We start from the raw sequence: 19,417 nt of genomic DNA on the forward strand, positions 1-19,417 counted from the left end.
AGTATCTTGGTAGGAATTTAATCTGCATACAAGAGATTGGAAAATAACAGAACAGTAACGAGACTTGCATGTTTTTCTCTCAATTATTCTGTTTCCTTCATGTTGAAAGCACTTTCTAGCTTCATGTAGAGAAAAGAGAATTAGAAAATTTCAGGCAGTTCTAGAAAACTTTATTGAGCACCTACTATGTGTCAAGCATCATGCCCTGGGAACCAATTCCAAGGACACAGGGATGAATACAGTAGTGTGGCCAAATGGAGGGAGCAGCTGGACCATCACGAGCCTCTGGACTCTTCAGAGTTGGGTGACTTGGGGCAACTAAATTTTTTTGTTGTTGTTTAAAACAACAGACATTTGTCACATCATTGTTTCTGTGGATGAAGAAGCCTGGCATGGTTCAGCGTCTCTCTCAGGCTGTACTCAAGGGGCTACAGGCTTTGACTGGGGCTGGAGTGGGGAGGGTCTGCTCCCAAGCTCACGCGTGTGGTTCTTGCGGGATCCGGTTTTTGGCTGTTGTTGAGCTGAGGGCCTCGGCTCCTTGTTGGTTGTAGTTTGTTAGGTCTTGTGCTATAGTCTTTTCTAAAGGACAGCTCACAACGTGGCGGCTGGCTTCCACCTGAGAGAGCCAGCAGAAGAGCAAGAGATGGTGAGCAAGATAGAAGCCAGAGTCTTGGAGGAATTTAATCTTAGAAGTGACCATTCATCATTTTAATTATTTTTTATTGAGATATATTTCAGCCCTATAATATTCTCCCTTTTAAGGAGTACAATTCAGAGGTATTTAGTATATTTACAAAGTTGTACAACCATCACCACTAATTCAAGAACATTTTCATCACCCCAAAAAGAAACCCCATACCAATTAATAATCTCTGCTCATTCTCCACCCCCAGCCTCTGGCAACCACTAATCTGCTTTCTGTTTCCATGGATTTACCTATTCTGGACAATTCATATAAATGGACTCATGAGATGTGGCCTTTTGGGGTTAGCTTCTTCCATTTAGCATAATGTTTTCAAGCTTTATCCGTGTGATACCGTGCACCATTATTTCATTCCTTTTTATGCCCAAATTGTCTTCCATTGTATGGCTCTATCACATTTTATCTGTTTCTCAGTTGCTGGACGTTTGGTATGTTTCTGCCTTTTCACTGTTATGAATAATGCTGCTGTGAACACTTATGTACAAGTTTTTGTGTAACTGTGTGTTTTCATTCTCTTGGGAATATACCAAGGAGGGGAATTGCTGGGTCATGTGGTGATTCTGTGCTGAGCTTCTGAAGGACTGCCAGACTGTTTTCCAAAGCCCCCGGTTAGGGGCTGCATCACTTTATATTACACCAGCAGTGTAGGAGGATGCCAGTTTCTCCTCATCTTCACCAACACTTGTTGTGTCTTTTTGATTATAGTCATCCTAGTGGGTTTGAAGAGGTTCAAGTATTTTCCTGAGCCTCAGTTGACTCATCTGGGAGTACTGGACAATTCTGTGTTAGGATTTCCAGGAGTAATAAAGTTGAGGCAGGTCAGAGGTTTTTGGGTTTTATTTCGTTTTGCTGTTTTAACCCCCCGGTGTCACGTTGTACAGCAACAGATCCGAGTTAACTCCGCGGCGCACCGCTTGATGGAGATATAGGCCTCGGTTTGCTTTGCAGTGTTTCTTTTCCCTTCATCTTGCAGCAGGCGTTCCGAGCTTGCACGTTTTTGTATTGCAGAAACACTGATGGTGGCTGTCGTTGGGAAAGACCTTGGTTCCTACTGACCTCACTGTAGACCTGGCCTGGTTCTGTGACTTTGAAGCTCTTCTGAAGAACGGCAAGCAGCCCCCCACCCCCGACCACCCCCACACCGAACTCCTACTGCTGCATGACTGTGCTGTCTCATTTCTATTCCACAACCAGTTATCGAGCCTCTGGGAGGACCCACCATACTCAGCGCCCTGGCTACAGCGATGGTAATCCTGTAGAGACCCTAGAAAACCTATATTCCATGGGGACTCGACTGTTTCTAGGCAGTTCCCTTTGTGACCCTGTGTGTGTGTTTACAAAACCATTATAAGTACTGACTCACTTGATCTGCTCATAATACCTTTCTGATATTTGCTTATTATTTTACTTATTTACCTAACTCCCAATTTCTGCCCCCATCCTCAGTGTGAGTTCTCTGAAAGCAGGGCTGTTTTTCCTTGTTTTGTTTATTACTATGACCTCAGCCCCTTAAACAGTTCCTGGTACATAGCAGGTCCTTCGCAAATCAAGGTGAAGGAGGGAGTAGGCAGCAAGGACCATGAGCCTATGAATTTCATTTTATAGTTGAGGAAACTGAATCCCAAATTGCATGAGGACCTCAGCCACTCCTTTTACTTCACACTTTCTTTGTTCATCTGTTTAGCAAATATATACTGAGCATCCAGAGACAGTGTAGAGTCTCCTTAGCACTTTGGGGTCACACTCTCTGGGTTTGAATCCTGGCTCCCCATATATTAACTGAGCATCCTTGGGTGAGTTACTAATCTATTGGCACCTCATTTTCCCATCTTTAGAATGAATATAATAATAGCGATTTCCTCATAGGATTGTTGTGAGGATTAAATGAGTTAATACATGTAGAGATATTACAGAATGAGGAGTATAGAAATATTTATTATTGCTGTAGCATTAATACTTAATATTATTTTTATTATTAGTGTTGTTTTGGCTGCTATTCCCTACTTTGTGTCAAGCATTGTTCCAGCATTGGGAGAAACTCAGGTAAATTAGACAAAATCTCCTCTTTCATGGAGCTTGCATTTAAGTGGTAGGGGGGAACTAATAAGAAACAAATAAATAAAATTGTTTCAAATGAAAGTAAAGTAAGGTAAGGAAATAGACAGTGATTGGCCATGTGGCCAGAGATGGCTTTAAGGAGATGTGGCAGAGATGACATTTGAACCAAATCCTGAATGATGACAGCCATGCAAAGATCTCAACAGAGAAGATTCCAGCTAAAGTTATGACAAGTGCAAAGGTCCTGGGGTGGAAATGTGCCTGACCTTTTCAAAGGCGAGAAAGCAGCCACTATAGTTGGAGCTAGGTACAGTGATAGGCAATGAGGTTGGAGAAGGAGGCAAATGCCAGATTGTGAAGCCACTGTAAGGAGTCAGGATTTTATTCTAATTGTGATGGATGCCTTTGAAAGTTTGTAAGCAAGAAGGTGACATGGTTTGAGTTATACTTTTAAAAAGACTTGGTTGCAGTCTATAGGAAGGAAGAATGGAAGCTGAAGGACGAGTTTGGAGGTAGCCCAGGGGTCTAAGAAAGCAGGAATGGTGACTTAGACTAAGTGATAACAATGGAGATGGAGAAAAGAGGTTGAATTCAGGATCCATAATCCCACTGAGCATATTTGAGTGTTGGCCTGGCTCTCTCCCTAACTCTAACCACAAACCCTAACTCTTCCTGTCCACATCCTGAGACCCACTGTGGCCAGGCCACCCAGGAGGCACCCACTGCATGTCTGCTGCCTGAGTGTTGTAGATCAACCACCCATGTGGGAAGTGGCAGGTTGGAAATAAAGCAACCAGGGCTCCTGACTCTGTATGCCCTGAGCTTCTACCTCCGTCAGCCCCACTCACTTACGCCTATCCCCTGGAACGAGACCTCTAGCCCTCTCCCCTTTCATTGGCAGGTATTCCAGGCTTGTAAAACAATGTTTTCCTTTAAAAATGTGAGCAGGAGGAAGAACCAGCCATGTCAGAACTCCAGGCACAAATATTTTATTTTTTTTCCCTTTCACAAAGGAACACGGTTTATCAGTGTTGGTGCATCTGGGAAGAGCAGGCGTATGGGGCAACCAGCAGAATGGAAACTCAGTGTAGCAATCCATTATGTTCTCCCTGACTTAGGCTTGTTGAGGTTCTCTTGTTAAAGTGGGATTTTTCTTAATTATTAACAGTTAAAAATAAGAAAATAGATTTCAAGGGAAAAAAAGTTGCAGGCAACGAGAGTCCAATTCTAAATGTGTGTGTGTGCATAAAACGGAATTTGCCGAACTTGAATAGGCACTTACAATGTGACTAGAATTGGCTCTGTCATGTGTCAGCCTAATAGCCTAAACCCTGGTTCAATACAATGAACTTGGGAAGGTTTGCTTAATGAAAGAACTGACGTTTTCTGTGCAGTGGCTGCATTCATCAGCCTGCATCCTGTTCATTACACTACAAAGGGCTGCCAATGGGAATTGGTAGGGTCATCTATTAGGTAAATGTGATGGGGACAAAAGATAGCAGAGGCCAGGGCCTTGTGGAATTTTCTTAGATGGTCTGGGTTACTGCAGGAGTGAGCCCTGGATAGGGGCAACATGTTTCCGAGTTGGCATAAGGGCATCTGGAGTCGTGGGCTGAAATCTGGCTATGCCCCATCCTGATACGCACATCCTATGGGACCCTAGAGAAGTTTTCCCTTATCCTCAGCATCTCTTTCCCCATTGTAGAATCGGTAGGCCTGCTTCTGATTACCGGTGTTCTCTGTCTGGGCGCATGGTACCACTGTACTTCTCTGCCGCACAACTTGCTTCGGCCAGTGGAATCTGGGTGGAAGTGATGTCTGTCTCTTTGAGGCAGAAACTTGAAGAGGCTAGTGCAGAGTGTGCTGTGCCACACTCTCTGCCGTGCTGACTGGCAGTATTCCAGACACCAGCTGCCCCGTCACAGTGGGTCCTGGAGGAAGGAGAAAAACAAGACCCTCAACTGACCCAAGAGGGACGTGGAGAAATAAACTGTGCTTCTGCATTATGCCTTAAGACCCTGAGATTTAGGGGGTTGCTTGGTTACAGCGCCATCACCTGGCTTATCCTGAGTGTTTATCCTCATCCTCGGGTACAGAGGGATCCTGAGTTGAAGATCAAGGCAGCCAAATCCCAGACCAATGGGTCACTTCATAACACACTTATAGTTTGTTTTGCAAGGTTGGAATATTGTAATTTGTCTTTTTAAAAAAATAATTTTTAAGATCTGTATATGTCAGTAAATTTCAATTAGCCTTTGCAGTCTTTGGATGGGGGTGCCTATTTGAGAACTTAAGCAGATTCCTTCAGCTGTGAGTGGGGCTTCGAGTCATTGGAAAATGCAGACAGAACAAGATCTGCTGATTGGCAAGGTCATCTTGGGAAGGGCCATTGTGGAGTAAAGAGCAGGCCCATTAATTCCGGGGGGATTTACATCAGCTCCATCTGCTTCTTACCTAATGGGACTGTTTGGTTGTGTTCTTTCCTGGAGAGATTAGTGATTGAAAGGAGGAGATTTAGAAAGGAGAGATAAAAGTTTGCATTTAATTCTCGTGACATGTTGCCCCCAAAGAAGTCTTCCTAAGGAGGCTCCACAGTAAATGCAGACTTAAGCCAGAGGACAGCTTCTCCTAAGACAGTATTGATGTCCAGTTGATGCCTTTTCCATAATAAAGAGACTTTAAAGGGGTTTTAGGGAAGTTGGGTAGTCTTCATATTATCTCTAACCCTAAAACCCATCCACTGGCTGAATTAAAAGTCCCTTACATAATTATCATGGGAGTTTTGAATATAGAATCATTGTGTATTGTTTCTTGAATTTATTCATGTCTCAAATAATAGTTTTCTCTTTCTGCCTCCTCCCCAGCAGTCCCTACCATCTTCAGTCCTACACCCAGTAGCCAGTGGAAAGTGAAGCAGTTGGCATGCTGTCCACTGCCAGTCCCAGAAAATCCTGGCTCGATGGATCTGAAACAAAGAAGTAATCTGTTATCTCACAACACTGGGGGTCTTGATTGAGGCAGCTCCTGGTGGGGTGAGTTTTTGGGGCTCAGGCTCCAGCATGACTTGCCCTCCACACAAAGGATGCCTCCATGGTGGGTCTGTCTGGGGCTGTCTGTGATGGACTCTGAAATGGAAAAGTGTGTGAGCTACAGAGTCAAACCATACTTGACTTTAATCCTAAATTCTGTGACCATGAGTTGGCCTCTCTGTGCCTCAGTTTCCCCATCTGTAAAATGGACATAGTGATATTGCTGATCTCATGGCATGGTGTCACATCGAAGGGGGTTTACGTTAAGTACACAGTGCCACACCCAGCACAGTAAGCTCTCGGGAAATAGTCCTCAGGCATCATAGAAGGTGGGCGATTTGTTTGGTGTTGCTCGTCTGGTGGTTGACGGAGCAGGTGCTCAAATGAACCACAGCACAGTTCCATCACCACAGATCTGCAGCCTCTGCCATGGAAAATAGTACAAAAGTGTTTGCTCTCATATTTAATTAAAAATAGGCTCACAAGTACCATAGCTTTTAAAACACAACATCAGGGCTTAAATCAAACATAATCTATCTTGAAAAGAATTCAGTTTCTTCCACTCTTCTAAAGCCCCTTGCGTATAAATTTTCTCATTCTGTTTAATCGGTGAGAAAAACACTGCCGTATATGTTTGCTAGCAGCTTCCCTGAGAATCCATGGGTGAACTTGTCTACGAATCTTTGGCATTTAAATTTTAGGTGTCTGCTCCTCATAGCAGACCATTTTTCTAGAAGGAGAGCTATAAGTTTCTTTTAACACCATGTTTAGACGTGGGCAGGTTGACATTGTTATTTAATGGATTATCTCAATATAAATATACTTTTATAGGTCCTATTTTTTTGTAGAAAATTAAAAGTAATAATGATGAAAATAATAGGATATTGATCAGAATACCATTACTATGCTCTGTTGTTCTGCTGAGCTTGTTTGAGCAATCTCGCTTTTGTTTCGCTCTATGTCTCTTTCTCTCAGGTCACATGGAGCCTCATTTGCCCATCCTGTAAGGCATCAGTAATCTGCCCCTCCCTACTCGTCCAAGGGTGTTTCTCATTGGTCTCTAAGATGTGCACTTTGATTCCATCACATTGGACTCTGCTCTGCCTTTGACCAAAGTTCTTCTTAAGTACTCTAGCCATGAAAACCACACAATGTAATCCTTATACTCCTAGACAGATCTTCCTCCCTCTATTAGTCTTGACTCCCCTTGGATATTCTATAAGGACTTTGAGGGCAAGGGCCATGACATAAAATGTCCTTAGGTAAGTAGGAGTGATATTACAAGGTTCCACTCATTCATCATTCAACCACCAATCATTGTCTTCTTACCCTGAGCTAGGCACTGAGGCATAAGAATGAATTAGGATCCTACAGTTTGGTTAGGACAGGCATATGACAGACAATTGGAATGTTCAATATGATAAGGGCAATGACAAAGTACCAAGAGAGGTGGGAGAGAGAAAGGAGTAGTTATCTTTGCCAAGTGTGGATGAAGATGAGAAAGAAGAGATTTGAGGAGGAAACTTTACCACTGAGAAGGCCATACATAAGATGAGCCTTGGAATCTAAATTGGTGTTTGTAGGTGGACCACCCTGGGAAGCTAATAAGCCTTGGGGGAAGGAAGGAAGGAAGAGCATTCTTAACAGAAGGAATAGTGGGTGCAGCAGCCCAGACATTGGTGTCTCCAGAGCATGCCTGAGCCTCCCTGATGAGACAGACACATGATAGTCACTTGATAAACTCCCCAAGGGGTTATCTCTATCAGGGATTGATGCAGAAAATGGGAACCTCTCTATGTACTTAATACAGGAAAGGATTCAATAAAGGCAATTTGATGCTTACAAAATTGTTGGAAGAGCTGAAGAAGTTTGAGGTTGGTCTTCCCTAAGAATGGCTCCCTGAATAATACAGATATGACCCTCCAGGGAGCTGAAGCCGCAGCTGGAGCTAAGATAGATGAATAAGCCAAAGCCCCCTCCACTGATGCAGCTCTATCTCCACCACCAGAAAGCGGGAGATTGGCACCAGAACAGTGAGACAGAAAACTTCCTTTGCACGTACCCTCGCCTGCTAGGAGGAAAAACCCCAAAGAAGCAGGAATATGGCCTTCCCTCACTTCTGCTGTCCATGTCTCACGTGACAGCACTTAGCAATTGGTGGCACAGGTCTGTGTCTAAATTGTAGCTGCAGGGGAGTCCTGGAATAGTACTTTTTTTTGGCTTTCCAACTTCTCCAACTAGAATAATGGAATCCAGGGGCAATATTGGACATTTCACAATGTCTGAGGCCATTTTTGGTTGTCACAACTAGAGGGTAGAGATGCTACTGGCATCTAGTGAGCCAAGGCCAGGGATGGTAGCAAACATCCTACAATGCAGGAGACAACCCCCACCACAGAGAAAAGTCCAGCCCTAAATGTCAATGCCAAGGCTGGCAAACTCTGACCTAGGAGGAAGGTGAAAAGGAACTGAATGAGTCAGTGTAAAATATCTGGCATAAATATGTCATTTGTTTCCCTTCCAAAAGTATTCGATTTTTTTCTAGTTTGAGCTAAAAACTGGATATTATTTACTGGACAGTTGATTTTTCTTCCTTCAATATGTTTCCCCTTGAAATTTGCATTCTGGCATCCTTTTAACTTAGATGGTACCCATTTTGATTATTTCAGTGGCTCAGAAGACTTCTTTATTCAAAATGATCCCTAATAAGATTTTGCTTAAGGAGAAGGAAAAATAAAGTTTTTTCTCCATGTTACACTTCTTTCTTGTGCGTCCATTACTTTTTCATCAGCAGAATTTTATTAGAACAAATTCTCTGGAAAGGTTGCATTTTCTCCCTTCACGCACCCCACCCATATTTTAGAGCTGTTATTTGGCTTGTTTTTCTTTTCCCTCAGAAGAAGGAAGGAGGAATGAATGATAGCCAAGAATTAAAAATTCTTGCTCCTGGTTGCCTCCAGAAACTCCATCTTTGATGTCAGGGCTTCTCTGTGTCAGTGGAGTGCAGTTGAGTCTTGCATGCCCCTAATTCCATGGTTCACTTCCATACTGGGTCTGGGTCTAACCCCACCAGGCCCACCAGGGTTTAGGCAGGTCAGGCAGCTTGTGATGAATTGCCAGCCACTCCATCAGAGGTTATATCCTTGGATATTTTTCTGTGCATCTGTGTCTTCCGACCTTTCCAACCTTCCCAGCAATGCTAGTTTATCCTGGATATATGCAGAAAAACCATGGTGATCATTGTGACACAACATGCTGAGTGGGTACCTTGCCTTATGAAAACTATTAGATCTGACCTCTGAGAAACTTAGGGAACAATCAGACGCCCATGCCTGGAAATCGCGTCACCCTCTCAATGCGGAGTGTAGTATAATGGCTAGGTACAAGTGCTTCAGAGCCTGACAGACCCAGACATGGATTCCAAATGGATGCTGTACTTCACTGAGTAGTGCCCCCGCCTCCCACCATTCATGGCTATCTGGGACCTCAGAATGCAACTTTATTTGCAAATAGGGTCTTTAGAGATGTAACTAAGGTCAGGATGAGAGGAGATCATGCTGGATTAGAAGGTGATGTGAAGATAGCGGCAGAGATTGGACTGATGCATCTACAAGTCAAGGAACGAACACCCAGGATTGCTGGCAACCAGCTGAAGCCGAGAGAGAGGCCTGGGATGGTTTCCCCCGCCATACCTTGTTCTGGCCTCCTGAACTCTGAAACAAGAAATTTTCTGTTGTCTGAACCCACCTGGTTTGTGACCCTAGGAAACTAATATGGGTACTTTCAATCTTTAGCAGATTTAATACAGCAACTCTCTAAGTTGGGCATCAGTATTATTCTCGCACATCTGTCACTTCTAAATCATGTGATTATGTGGTTAATCGCTGGTGCTTTCAGATCCTGGTTTCCTCTTCTGTGAATGGAGCTGTCCCCATCTCACATAGAGGTGGTTTTAACACTTTAAACGAGACAACGTATGTAAAGTACTTGGCATAAAGCCTGGTTCTCAGTAAGTGACCGATAAATAACTACCTTTATTATTGTTGCTATTATTTAGAATGGAAATTTATTTAAGAATGCACAGTCAATATTCAATTACCCTCACTAATAAAAAGGAGTAAAGGTATGGATTGCAAAGTAGAAAATACATAGAAAGATTGCTCTACGTTTTAAAAAGTGGTGAGATAAACACACGTGGGCCCTAAGCTTTTGGATACCTAACTTCAATCCTTCTCAGCCCACTCCAGCAGGAATGGGCCTTCATCTGGGGCAGTAGAAGAAATATGATCCTTGACCATGTACAGGGAAAATAGTGAGCTTTTGGATAGTTAAGAGTTAAGTATCACTTAGAGCTACAGGATCCTGATTCAAAACCATTCTGTCATCCTATTTCACAACTCCCCTTTAGTACAAGTTTAGAATACCAGCAGGGCAGCAAATATATTGAAATGATTTTATTCAAATGTCAGATTTAATTAAATCCATAACCAGAAGACAAGCCAAAAAGAATTTTTCATGGACCTTTGGAATTTCTTTTTCTTTCTCTTTTTTCCCCCCGTGTTCAAGGTGATAACTGTAGCCTAAAATCTTCCCAAACACATGCAAATGCAAGTAGGGACATTTATCATAAAAATACAACGAGGGAGACTGAAGTGCTTGTTAACATTGTATTCTGTAGCCAAGTGTGGAGATCTGAAAATGTATATATTGAAGAGACCACAAAGCAGTGTAGTTATAGTTCGATGATTTTGACTAAGACTGGAATGCGTGTGTATACTCCTTATATTCAGGTTTCTGGGATTATTCAGGTGGGCGCTGGTATTTTGACAGGTTGCCAGGTTATTAGGAGCATAGTGAGCAGTGTAGCGTGGCCAGAGAAACCACTGTGTCTCCAAACTATGCCTAAATTGCCTGTAATCGGTTCAGTCTACCTTGCATAAATGGATTTTGTCCCTTGCAAACAGAACAGCTGAAAAGATACTTAAAATAAAATGATCAGGTGAAATTTTAAAAACAAGAATGACTGAAAAGATCCCCAGAAGACCATCACGGGCCCAGAGCCCCCCATTTCGGGGTCCCGCATTTGTACTGATTATGGCCTGACAGCTCTTGAGTTTCCAATGATAACAGCCATCTGACTTGATCGGAGTTCAATGGATTTTCACTAAAATAGAATCATCGCCTTGGTGATGGATAGAAAAAGTAAAGCAATACATCCTGATAAATGCTCCGCCTGCCTCCCTCCTCTCCCCAGCGGTGACCTTGTGCAATCCATAAGAGAGCAAGGCAGAGCCCTGGTCACCGCTGCAGCGCGTCAGGACATGGAAATTTAACTAGCTTTGAAACCCATCAATGGGGTGAAGGGGGAATGGCCTGAGAAAGCAATGGATCATGCTTAGAGGGCTCGGAGGGAAATAGGGTATGCTGAAGGTCAACGCGCAGACGTGTCCTGAAGGAGCAGCTCAAGCCCTCATTCGCATTCACGGGAGGCTGTGGCCCTGTGAGGCAAGAGTAGTGGAAGAGCACAATAAAACAGGAATTTTCAGAGCACATAATTTCTCCTCAGAAGGGAAAAGCACCAGAGAATGGTGCGAAATAAGCGCTAACCCAGGACAAGAGGGTGCCTTGCTCTACTCTCTCCCTCTGAATAGCAAGAAGCAGGCTGTACAAGGCATCCCTTTGCCTCTGTAACACCGTGTCTGTTTGCCAACCCAACTCAGCCAGCTGTGAATATTTTGAACAGCACTGATCACCTGTGACGACTCCAACACCATCACGTCGAAGGAAACCCAACTAAAACAGGGCGTCCAGGAAGCTCCCGGACCAGTCACATCCCCCAGCCCAGCGTGCTTGACTCGGGAGAGAAGCTTCTGGGTGGTTGAAGGGAGAAGAAGTTAGACATTGGCAGGCGCCCATTAGTGTTGGTTACAACTTGCTAAAAGAAAATATTAAAATAAAAATTAGATCATAAATTTGGAGCCACAGTTACCAAGCCTAAAGTGCAAATTGCCAAACAAGTCAAGAGACTCATTAGCATTTTATGTAAATCAGTTATTACTGTTCTCCACTTCCTTAATTATCCATGTTATTTCAATACAACCCTTTCTTTGATGTCCCAATTCTATATTTAAATAGTGCAAGATTTCTATCGTATCCTCCCGCAGAGGTTTGTGCCATGCAAAAAACATGCCAAGAGCAGCTATTTTAGACTACAGGGAAATGTTTAATTGGTTCATCCCATTTGAGTTATGAGGGCGTATTACTGAGCACATAAAATCAGAAACATGGAAAATACTAGCTTGGAGAAGTTTACTAAAACCTGCAAGAGTCTGCTTGAAATTTTGCCCCCAAGACTTCTGGAATTCTCGCTGGGAGCTGACTCAAAGGGAAATATTGTGAACTTCATTGAATTTTGCTAAACGATTGATTTATAATTGAAATGTTTGGAAATAAAATCCAACAGCCCTCTTTGCTTTGGCCCAGAGAGGTGTTCTCTTGGATGGATGAGGAGAACACAAATGGCAGAGGGAAAAACACGGCATCCATGTGAGGGGAGAGGAAGCATTTCCCAACCAACTACTTTCAACGGGTTCATCTTTTCTGAAAGAGGAGCCATCACAAATTTGAAGAATAAGTTTGCTGATGTCTTACTCTCAAGTTGTCTAAAATTGAAGAAAATCTCACAAATTACAGTTATGAGTAGGCTTTCCATAATCAATGAGGTTTGAAATAGCAATGCAGCCACAGAGAACTTAACAGTCACTCTTACTATCTTGAGCAGTAGCTTCTGTCCTCTGCCAGCAGCCTTTATCTTCCTGCCTTCTGCCCCATAAGCCTACCTTGTTTTTAAATACTTTATTAAAAAAATAAGAAAGGGAAAAATCTTTGAACATGAATTGTAACTGAAAATAGAGGTAAATGGATAGAAACTTACTCTTCCTGTATGTTTTTGAACAAACACTGTATCTAATTTTTTTTTTTTTTAGTCTGGAAGAAAGAGCAGGTCTGGGATAAAGACTGTATGATAGTGTAGGGTTTGGTGATAGGTAGACCCAGTTTCAAGACCAAGCTGTGTGGCCTTGTCCAAGTCATTTACCCTGGCTCTCCCCTCAGTGAAAGATGGCTAACAGTGCTCACCTTGAAGAGCTGTCGTAAAGATTAGCGTTAATATCCACAAAACATTTAATATATAGTACCTGCTTAATAAACAGTAACTCAAGCCTCCACTCTAGGCTGGGAACTGCCAAATGTTTACGTAGATGATCACATTGAATCCTCAAAAAGCTCATCAAAATAAGTATGGTCACCATTATGTATATTTAACAGATGAGGAAAGCAGGATTTCTGGAGGTAAGGGATTTGCCCGAGGTCACACAGAATCAAGCGTAGGAGCTGGGATTTTAATTCAGAAATTCGCTAAGCTATAGCCATTCTTTTGTCAAGAACCATACAGTGTAGCAGGCTTAATATTAAAAAAGGGGAAAAAAAAACCCTAGCGTTTCTATATCCTTTCTCTCTCCACTTAAATAAATAATATTTACAGAAAAGTCATCTCTGCAGACTCAAATTTTTAAATATTTAATCTGACTTTTCGGTTATTTATTTAACAAGTACTTTTATGGGGCTTGCCATGTTCCAGGCACTGTTGTAAGTACTTACAACTAGTAACTCATTTAACCGTTTAACAAATATTTATTTTGAGAGCAAGCACAGGGGGTTTATGGGAGAGTTCCAAGCTGCTGGGAGACAGTGCTCAAAATCTTCTAAGTCCCTGGGCACTAGCGCAGATATATGGCTTTTTTTAAAAAAACCTAAATTACGTTTGTAAAAACACAATTTTTCTGATCATACATATGGCATACTCATTACAGAAAATTTGGAAAACATAACAAGTTGTAAAGAAGAAAAAAAAAATTCAGAAGCCTTTATAATCCCTCCACGCATTGTTAACTGCAATCCAAGATTTTAATGGAAAGAGAAAACACGTGATCTAGTACAAGGACTATTTTCCAGCGTCTTCTGCACTTTGCTTGTTTTAAAAGGCTGAGAGTAATTCCGAACTTACTACTCCTACAATCAAAACAAGGCAGTCACTGGACGGAGAACGCGCCTGGGGTCAAATTCCTGAGCCCTCTGTCTTCTTTATGTAGCTTGTTGTCGTAGTTCCTGTGGACATAAAACTGGCGTCAAGCATATCGTCAAGTGGGGTGTTTCCTATGCAATCCAAAACAACACATAAACAATTATCATGCCCCCATCCCCTGAAGAAGTCAGTCCCGGTCCTTTGCCCTTTCTGTCACTGCCCCCCATTTAAATCTTGTCATCTGCGTCTCGGTTGCGTGAACTATTCTCAGCTCTTCCGTATTTGCTATTTTCTTTATGCCGGGACTTCCTGTTGCAGAGATCCGATCGCTTATGTGAAAAGCTTCCGTTCCCCCAGTGACTCGCGGGGTTTCATCACCAGGAAAGCACATTGTTCCAACTCTCAAAGTCTACGGTCTAAAATCATCATCATGTATTTTCATCAGAATGAAATATCGGGCGCCCTGCTCAGTGCAAGGTTTTATTAATGATGTGCTGTCAGGGGCTGGATGTTCTGCATATTTGCATATTAAACAGCTGAGTGAAGAAACATTCCTTTTATTGCTGCAGGGAATAAATCAGTTTAAAGCAAGTTCTCATCATTTATACTCCTTTCAGCTAAGTCTTCTTTTATTGAAATACATTGTTGAAGTGCTTTGCTCATTCTTTGAATACTGATGAAATTTACCTTGATAGAACCTTAGGAAAAATAATATTTTCTTAAAGGTGCAGTATTGTTCCATTTTTGAGTATTACTTTAATACATTATTGATACGACAATTTAGAAATATCAAGTGAGAGGGGAAGAAAAACAGTTTTGAATAAAGACGGTGTTTCCTTGGGATGATTTTTCCAAATGGATTTTTATTGGTGGAGTGTAATAAGCAAATTAAAAAAAAGGCAATAAGCAACAAAAAGTACTTTTTTTGAAAAAATGAACAATCAATTGTTTTTGCATTCAAATCCCTGTGGGCAGCGTATTCCATCCACCCAAGGACACAGTGTTTACCAGCTACCAAAGCTTACTGTCCCCTGGGCAGGCACACAGGAGGTCCCAGGAAGTCAGGCTATTTTCAAATATGAGTTATACCTACCCTCAGGGTAGAGGTACAGTGGCTATTTGACAGAATCTTTGCAAACGTTTTGAGTTCCTCTGTTTACTATCTATGCTAGAGGTTGGAAACTTCTGTTCAGACCAAATAGGTCATGAAAACACATAAAAACATTTTTTTGGCCCACATGATGTTTTTGAAAACTTTTAATTGCATGCCAACATTTTAAAACTGGGAAATTTCACATAAAAATCCAGATTTCCAGCTTCTCTCATAAAGGCAGAAGATCAAACAATCGTAAGTCTGTTCCATTGTCTGTTGCTGAGCTGCAGCTGTCTGCTCTAGGCAGAACAGGTCCTCTGGCATTGCCGCAGTCCCCACCACTCCCTATTGTGTCACACCTAGTCTTAGCCCTTTATGATGCCTGCCTGGGGCCTGCAGGCATTTATAAAAAATAAAACCCATCTCTGATCTATACCTCTTCTCTTCCTGTTGAACTCAGTTATATCAAGTGCTTAGACAGTGCCTGGCACATAATAAGCACCCATAAGCATTAGCTGGTATCAAAATAGAGGAAAATATGGGAACGGAGGTTAGTCAGTGAAATAGGTGCACTGTTTCCCTTATGATATGCTCCTGAGTGTAGAACTGAGCATTTCTCCAGCATACAGTTTCCTACTTTCCAAATTAATTTTATGTCTCACAAATAGCCCTCTCAGCTCCTTCAGATCCTTGTTCAAATATCCCCTTTTCAGGAATGCCTTCCCGGACTGCTCTATTTAAAATTGCACATTTCTTCTTGAACTTTGCTCCCTGAATCTTCCTTCTTTACTTTTCTCCACAGCATCTATTGCCATCTGTGCATACCTTTTCCCTAGTTCATCTGTTGCTTTGGTAATTGTCTCATCCCCCTCCCCCACGAGAAGGGAAACAACATGAAGGTGGCAGGTTTTGTCTGCTTTGGTCCCTGCCATGTCTTGAGTACCAGTCTCCATGCCTGCCACTTAGTAGGTTCAGTAGGTGCCTAATAAATATTGACTGAGTAAATGAGTACGTGAAGGGATGGATGGATTTGCTTAGTATAGATTGACCTCAGTCTTTAAAGAAAGTCAGTTCAATAAGTCTGTATTTGAGCATCTGTTGTGTGCAGGGCCACGTGCTGGTTGCAACATGGAAGGAAAAGATGGACAAGGCCGAAATCCTAGGAAGCCAAGTCCATGCCAATCATCCATGCCAAAAATGTGATAATTGTCAAGAACTGTGGTTGCCTCCTTGAACTAGTGTAGGCACAGATACCATCTATGAAATGTGAAGACAGGAAAACACATTAGATTTGGAGGGCAGAGAAGTCTTATGGAATAAGATTGAGTCCGAGATAGGCCTCAAAGAGGGTCAGGATTTTGACTGAGGGCTCAAAAGGAGGGGTGATAGGAACTCAGCTTTTTCCAGACCCCCTTAGAGGCCAGGACAGGATCCAGTGCTCAGAGCAGCTCATGGAGAGTTCTCGCTCTTCCTATTGTACCTGAGATAACTGAGGCTCAGGGTGGGTGAGCTAGCTCCTAGGGTGGCACTGCAAGTTTGTTCACAGTGAGTGGGGCATGCAAGGGTAGTTCAGCCTGGCCCTCGACCCTTTCCCCTGTACCACAGTGCCTCCCTCCATAGGGAGATGGGAGAGCAAGGATGGAGGCAAGTGTGGCACGTGGTTCTAGAATCTCCAGAATGCCATTTGGTGAAGTGACGGGCTGGAGGCACTGGCATCTCGAACGTGGGGATGGATTCAGGGAGGATCGTGTTCCCCGCTGGCCTGCTGCGTGTAGAGAAATCGAGGTTGCTCAAAGGAGCCTGAGATCTAGCACCCGTCTCTCATATGGTGATGGTGAGGTGGGGGGTAGAAAGGTGGGACAGACCTTCAAAGAACATACATTAAAGAATGAATATAACATCGGCACAGGCTTTTTTGTTTTTAAATCCTGGAAGAAACAGTTAAAAGCTCCTATTCCTGTTTCTCTGCCAGGAGTAGTATCGTTCCCATATAAATCATTGGTGACAGAAGCTCCTTATTTTTTAAGTGGAAAATGCACATTTAATAACAGCAGAATAATGTCCAAACATCCTCTCATTGATGGCTGCCAAGAGAATGCCAGCACCGGTTGTTGCCTGGAGAATGCGATGCTCAGATGCAGCTTTTTTAGGGGCCATACTGCCGTCGTCATTGTCTTTGCTCAGGCAGAACTGTGAGCAGTGGCCCCCCAGGCTTCCCTAACCAATGGCAGCCGAGTCCTTTTGTGCTTTTAAATCTGGAGTCAGCATAGAGCTAGGTTAGGACCCCAGCCCCACCACAAACTGGCCGTGTGAACTTGGGTTCATTATTTTGCTTCTGTAAGCCTCAGTTTTCTCATCTGTAAAATGGGCATAACGTTAGCCCCTACCCTCATAGCCTCAGAGTGAAGTTTAAACAAGAAGAGGCATCTAGAGCTGGGCTACCCAATATGTAAGGTAGCCATTGGCCACATTAGGCTATTTAAATATAAATTAATTAAAATTTAAATAAAATTAAAAAGCCAATCCCTCAGTCATACGTTTCCAGTACTCAACAGTCACATGCAACTAGTGGCTACCACATTGGGTAGCACAGATGGAGAACATTTCCATCACCAAAGAAAGTTCTGTTGGACAGCGCTGGTCTGGAGCACTTAGCTCAGTGCCTGGCACCCAGTACGCTGTGTTGGTTCTTAATTTTATTCTCATTCATCTATAAGCGGAACAAAGGAGGCATCCTACGTACTTGAATCCCAGCCCTTGTAATCATGACCTCAATACATTGGGGTTAGTACCACCCGAGAGACCCTTCATACACAAAAAAGGAAGGAAGCAGAGTTTGGTCATCCAGGACTCTGCCCATTATGGCAGAGAGTCTCTGGGGACAGACCAGGGTGTGAGGGTTCCCAATCCCAATCTCAGGAGGATCCTGTGTGACAGGTGTTAACCTGATTAGCCTGAGCCTGGCTCCTCGTTAATTACCTGAAGTGGCTAGGACAATTTCCAATGCTCAGCACAAACCTTTGCGTGTTGACTCTGCCGCTTACTAGTTATTTGGCCTTGGAAAGTTACTCTCAAAGTCCGTGTTTCTTTCTTAAACTTTGGTTAGCATGAGAATCCCCCAGAGGACTTGTTAAAACACAATTCCTGGGTCCCACCCCCAGAGCCTCTAATGCTTTGGCTGGGCTGGGGCCAGGAGTCCACATTTCTAGCAAGCTCTTAGATGACAGTGATGCTTCCAGCCCTTGGCCCACACTTAGTCCTTTTCTTAAGCCTCAGTTTCTTCCTTTGTAAAGAGGTGTCTTCAAGCCCATAATTATTGTGAGAATTGAGAAAATGAATATATGTAAATTCCACAGCCAGTGACATTGTAGAGATTCAGCCAAGGGGATCGGCTGTTACTATTATTTTATTTTTACTAATTATTATTTTTCACACCCACAAATAAGGATCTGCTAGAATCGCTTGATATGTGAAAATTGAGCATAGTGCACCATGCCACTCTTCTATCATGAAATAACTCTCTTGGATTTAAACTATTAAAGAACCTTTCCACTCGAAGTCATTCTGGACCAGTGTGGATGGATGTATTTCCACTTGTCCAGTCAATGTCACTTCTTAACCAAGTACTTCTCCCTTTTGGGGTAGTTTGGAACCAATATTGTTTGTGCCATTCCTTCTTCCACAGCCTGGGGAGAAGGATAACATTTTAATGCACTTGCCCACTGCTAAAAGTGTGCCTGGTACCTTTGCGTAACACAAAGTGGGCATTTTGGAAACATGTTTTTGTGATTGGTCATCGGCAACAAGGAGGGGACACATCTTCCCTGAGTAGAGGGTGCTATGAGGGTGACACTTCTGTTTTAGGATTAGAAATTTTAATAAATGAATCTCTAGGCTACTCCCTTAGATAAGCTTTGGTGGAATAGAAAGGCTAAATCGTTCGAAACCTGGGATTCCACTCCAAATGCCATGTTCTTTATTCCAACCCTGAAATATTTCCAAATTCTATTTCCAGTTTCCAAAATGGTAGGTAAGGAGAAACGCTGAGTGCTAACTTGCTCTTGTTTTCAATACCTTTGATAAGTCTTCAAGGACTTGAGTGAGAATTGATATTAAATATCAAATGGTGGTGGTTTGGGTTTGACAGAGTTCATCATGATGTATAATTCAGATTTTCTGAGTGTCTTAATTGGGCTTCTTTGGTCACAAGGAGCAGCGTCCTACTCATGTCACCTCTTCTAAAATAAGGTTTATTGTAAGAGATGTTGGCAAGCTAGGAAAGGAGGCAGCTCAGGCCCCTGTCCCCCGTGACTCCATCCTGCACATTCGCCGTCTTCTCTTTTCCTTACCGGCTTCTTCTGCCGCTGCTCAATTTATCTGTTCTCCTCCCTCACAATTATGCCTACCCTACTCTTCCTTTTGCTCATGACAGGGCAACTGAACTCCACGTT

At 42.8% G+C, this 19,417-nt stretch overlaps 1 protein-coding gene across 4 annotated transcripts in view; it reads left to right on the top strand.

The window, feature by feature from the left end:
• The window catches only part of WWOX (WW domain containing oxidoreductase), a 933,724-nt gene that overhangs the window by 469,783 nt on the left and 444,524 nt on the right, over positions 1–19,417 (top strand). The window contains exon 9 of one of the 4 annotated variants that reach the window (XM_046683794.1): positions 1,712–1,735. The exons of the other annotated variants lie outside the window; for them this stretch is intronic. Coding sequence (XP_046539750.1) covers positions 1,712–1,720 — 9 coding nt within the window. The 3' untranslated portion in view covers positions 1,721–1,735. Of the gene's footprint in view, positions 1–1,711; positions 1,736–19,417 lie in introns of those variants that run through there. 4 annotated transcript variants of the gene reach the window in all.

Source organism: Equus quagga, chromosome 13 (genome assembly GCF_021613505.1).
Source record: "Equus quagga isolate Etosha38 chromosome 13, UCLA_HA_Equagga_1.0, whole genome shotgun sequence".
NCBI classification, from domain to species: Eukaryota; Metazoa; Chordata; class Mammalia; order Perissodactyla; family Equidae; genus Equus; species Equus quagga.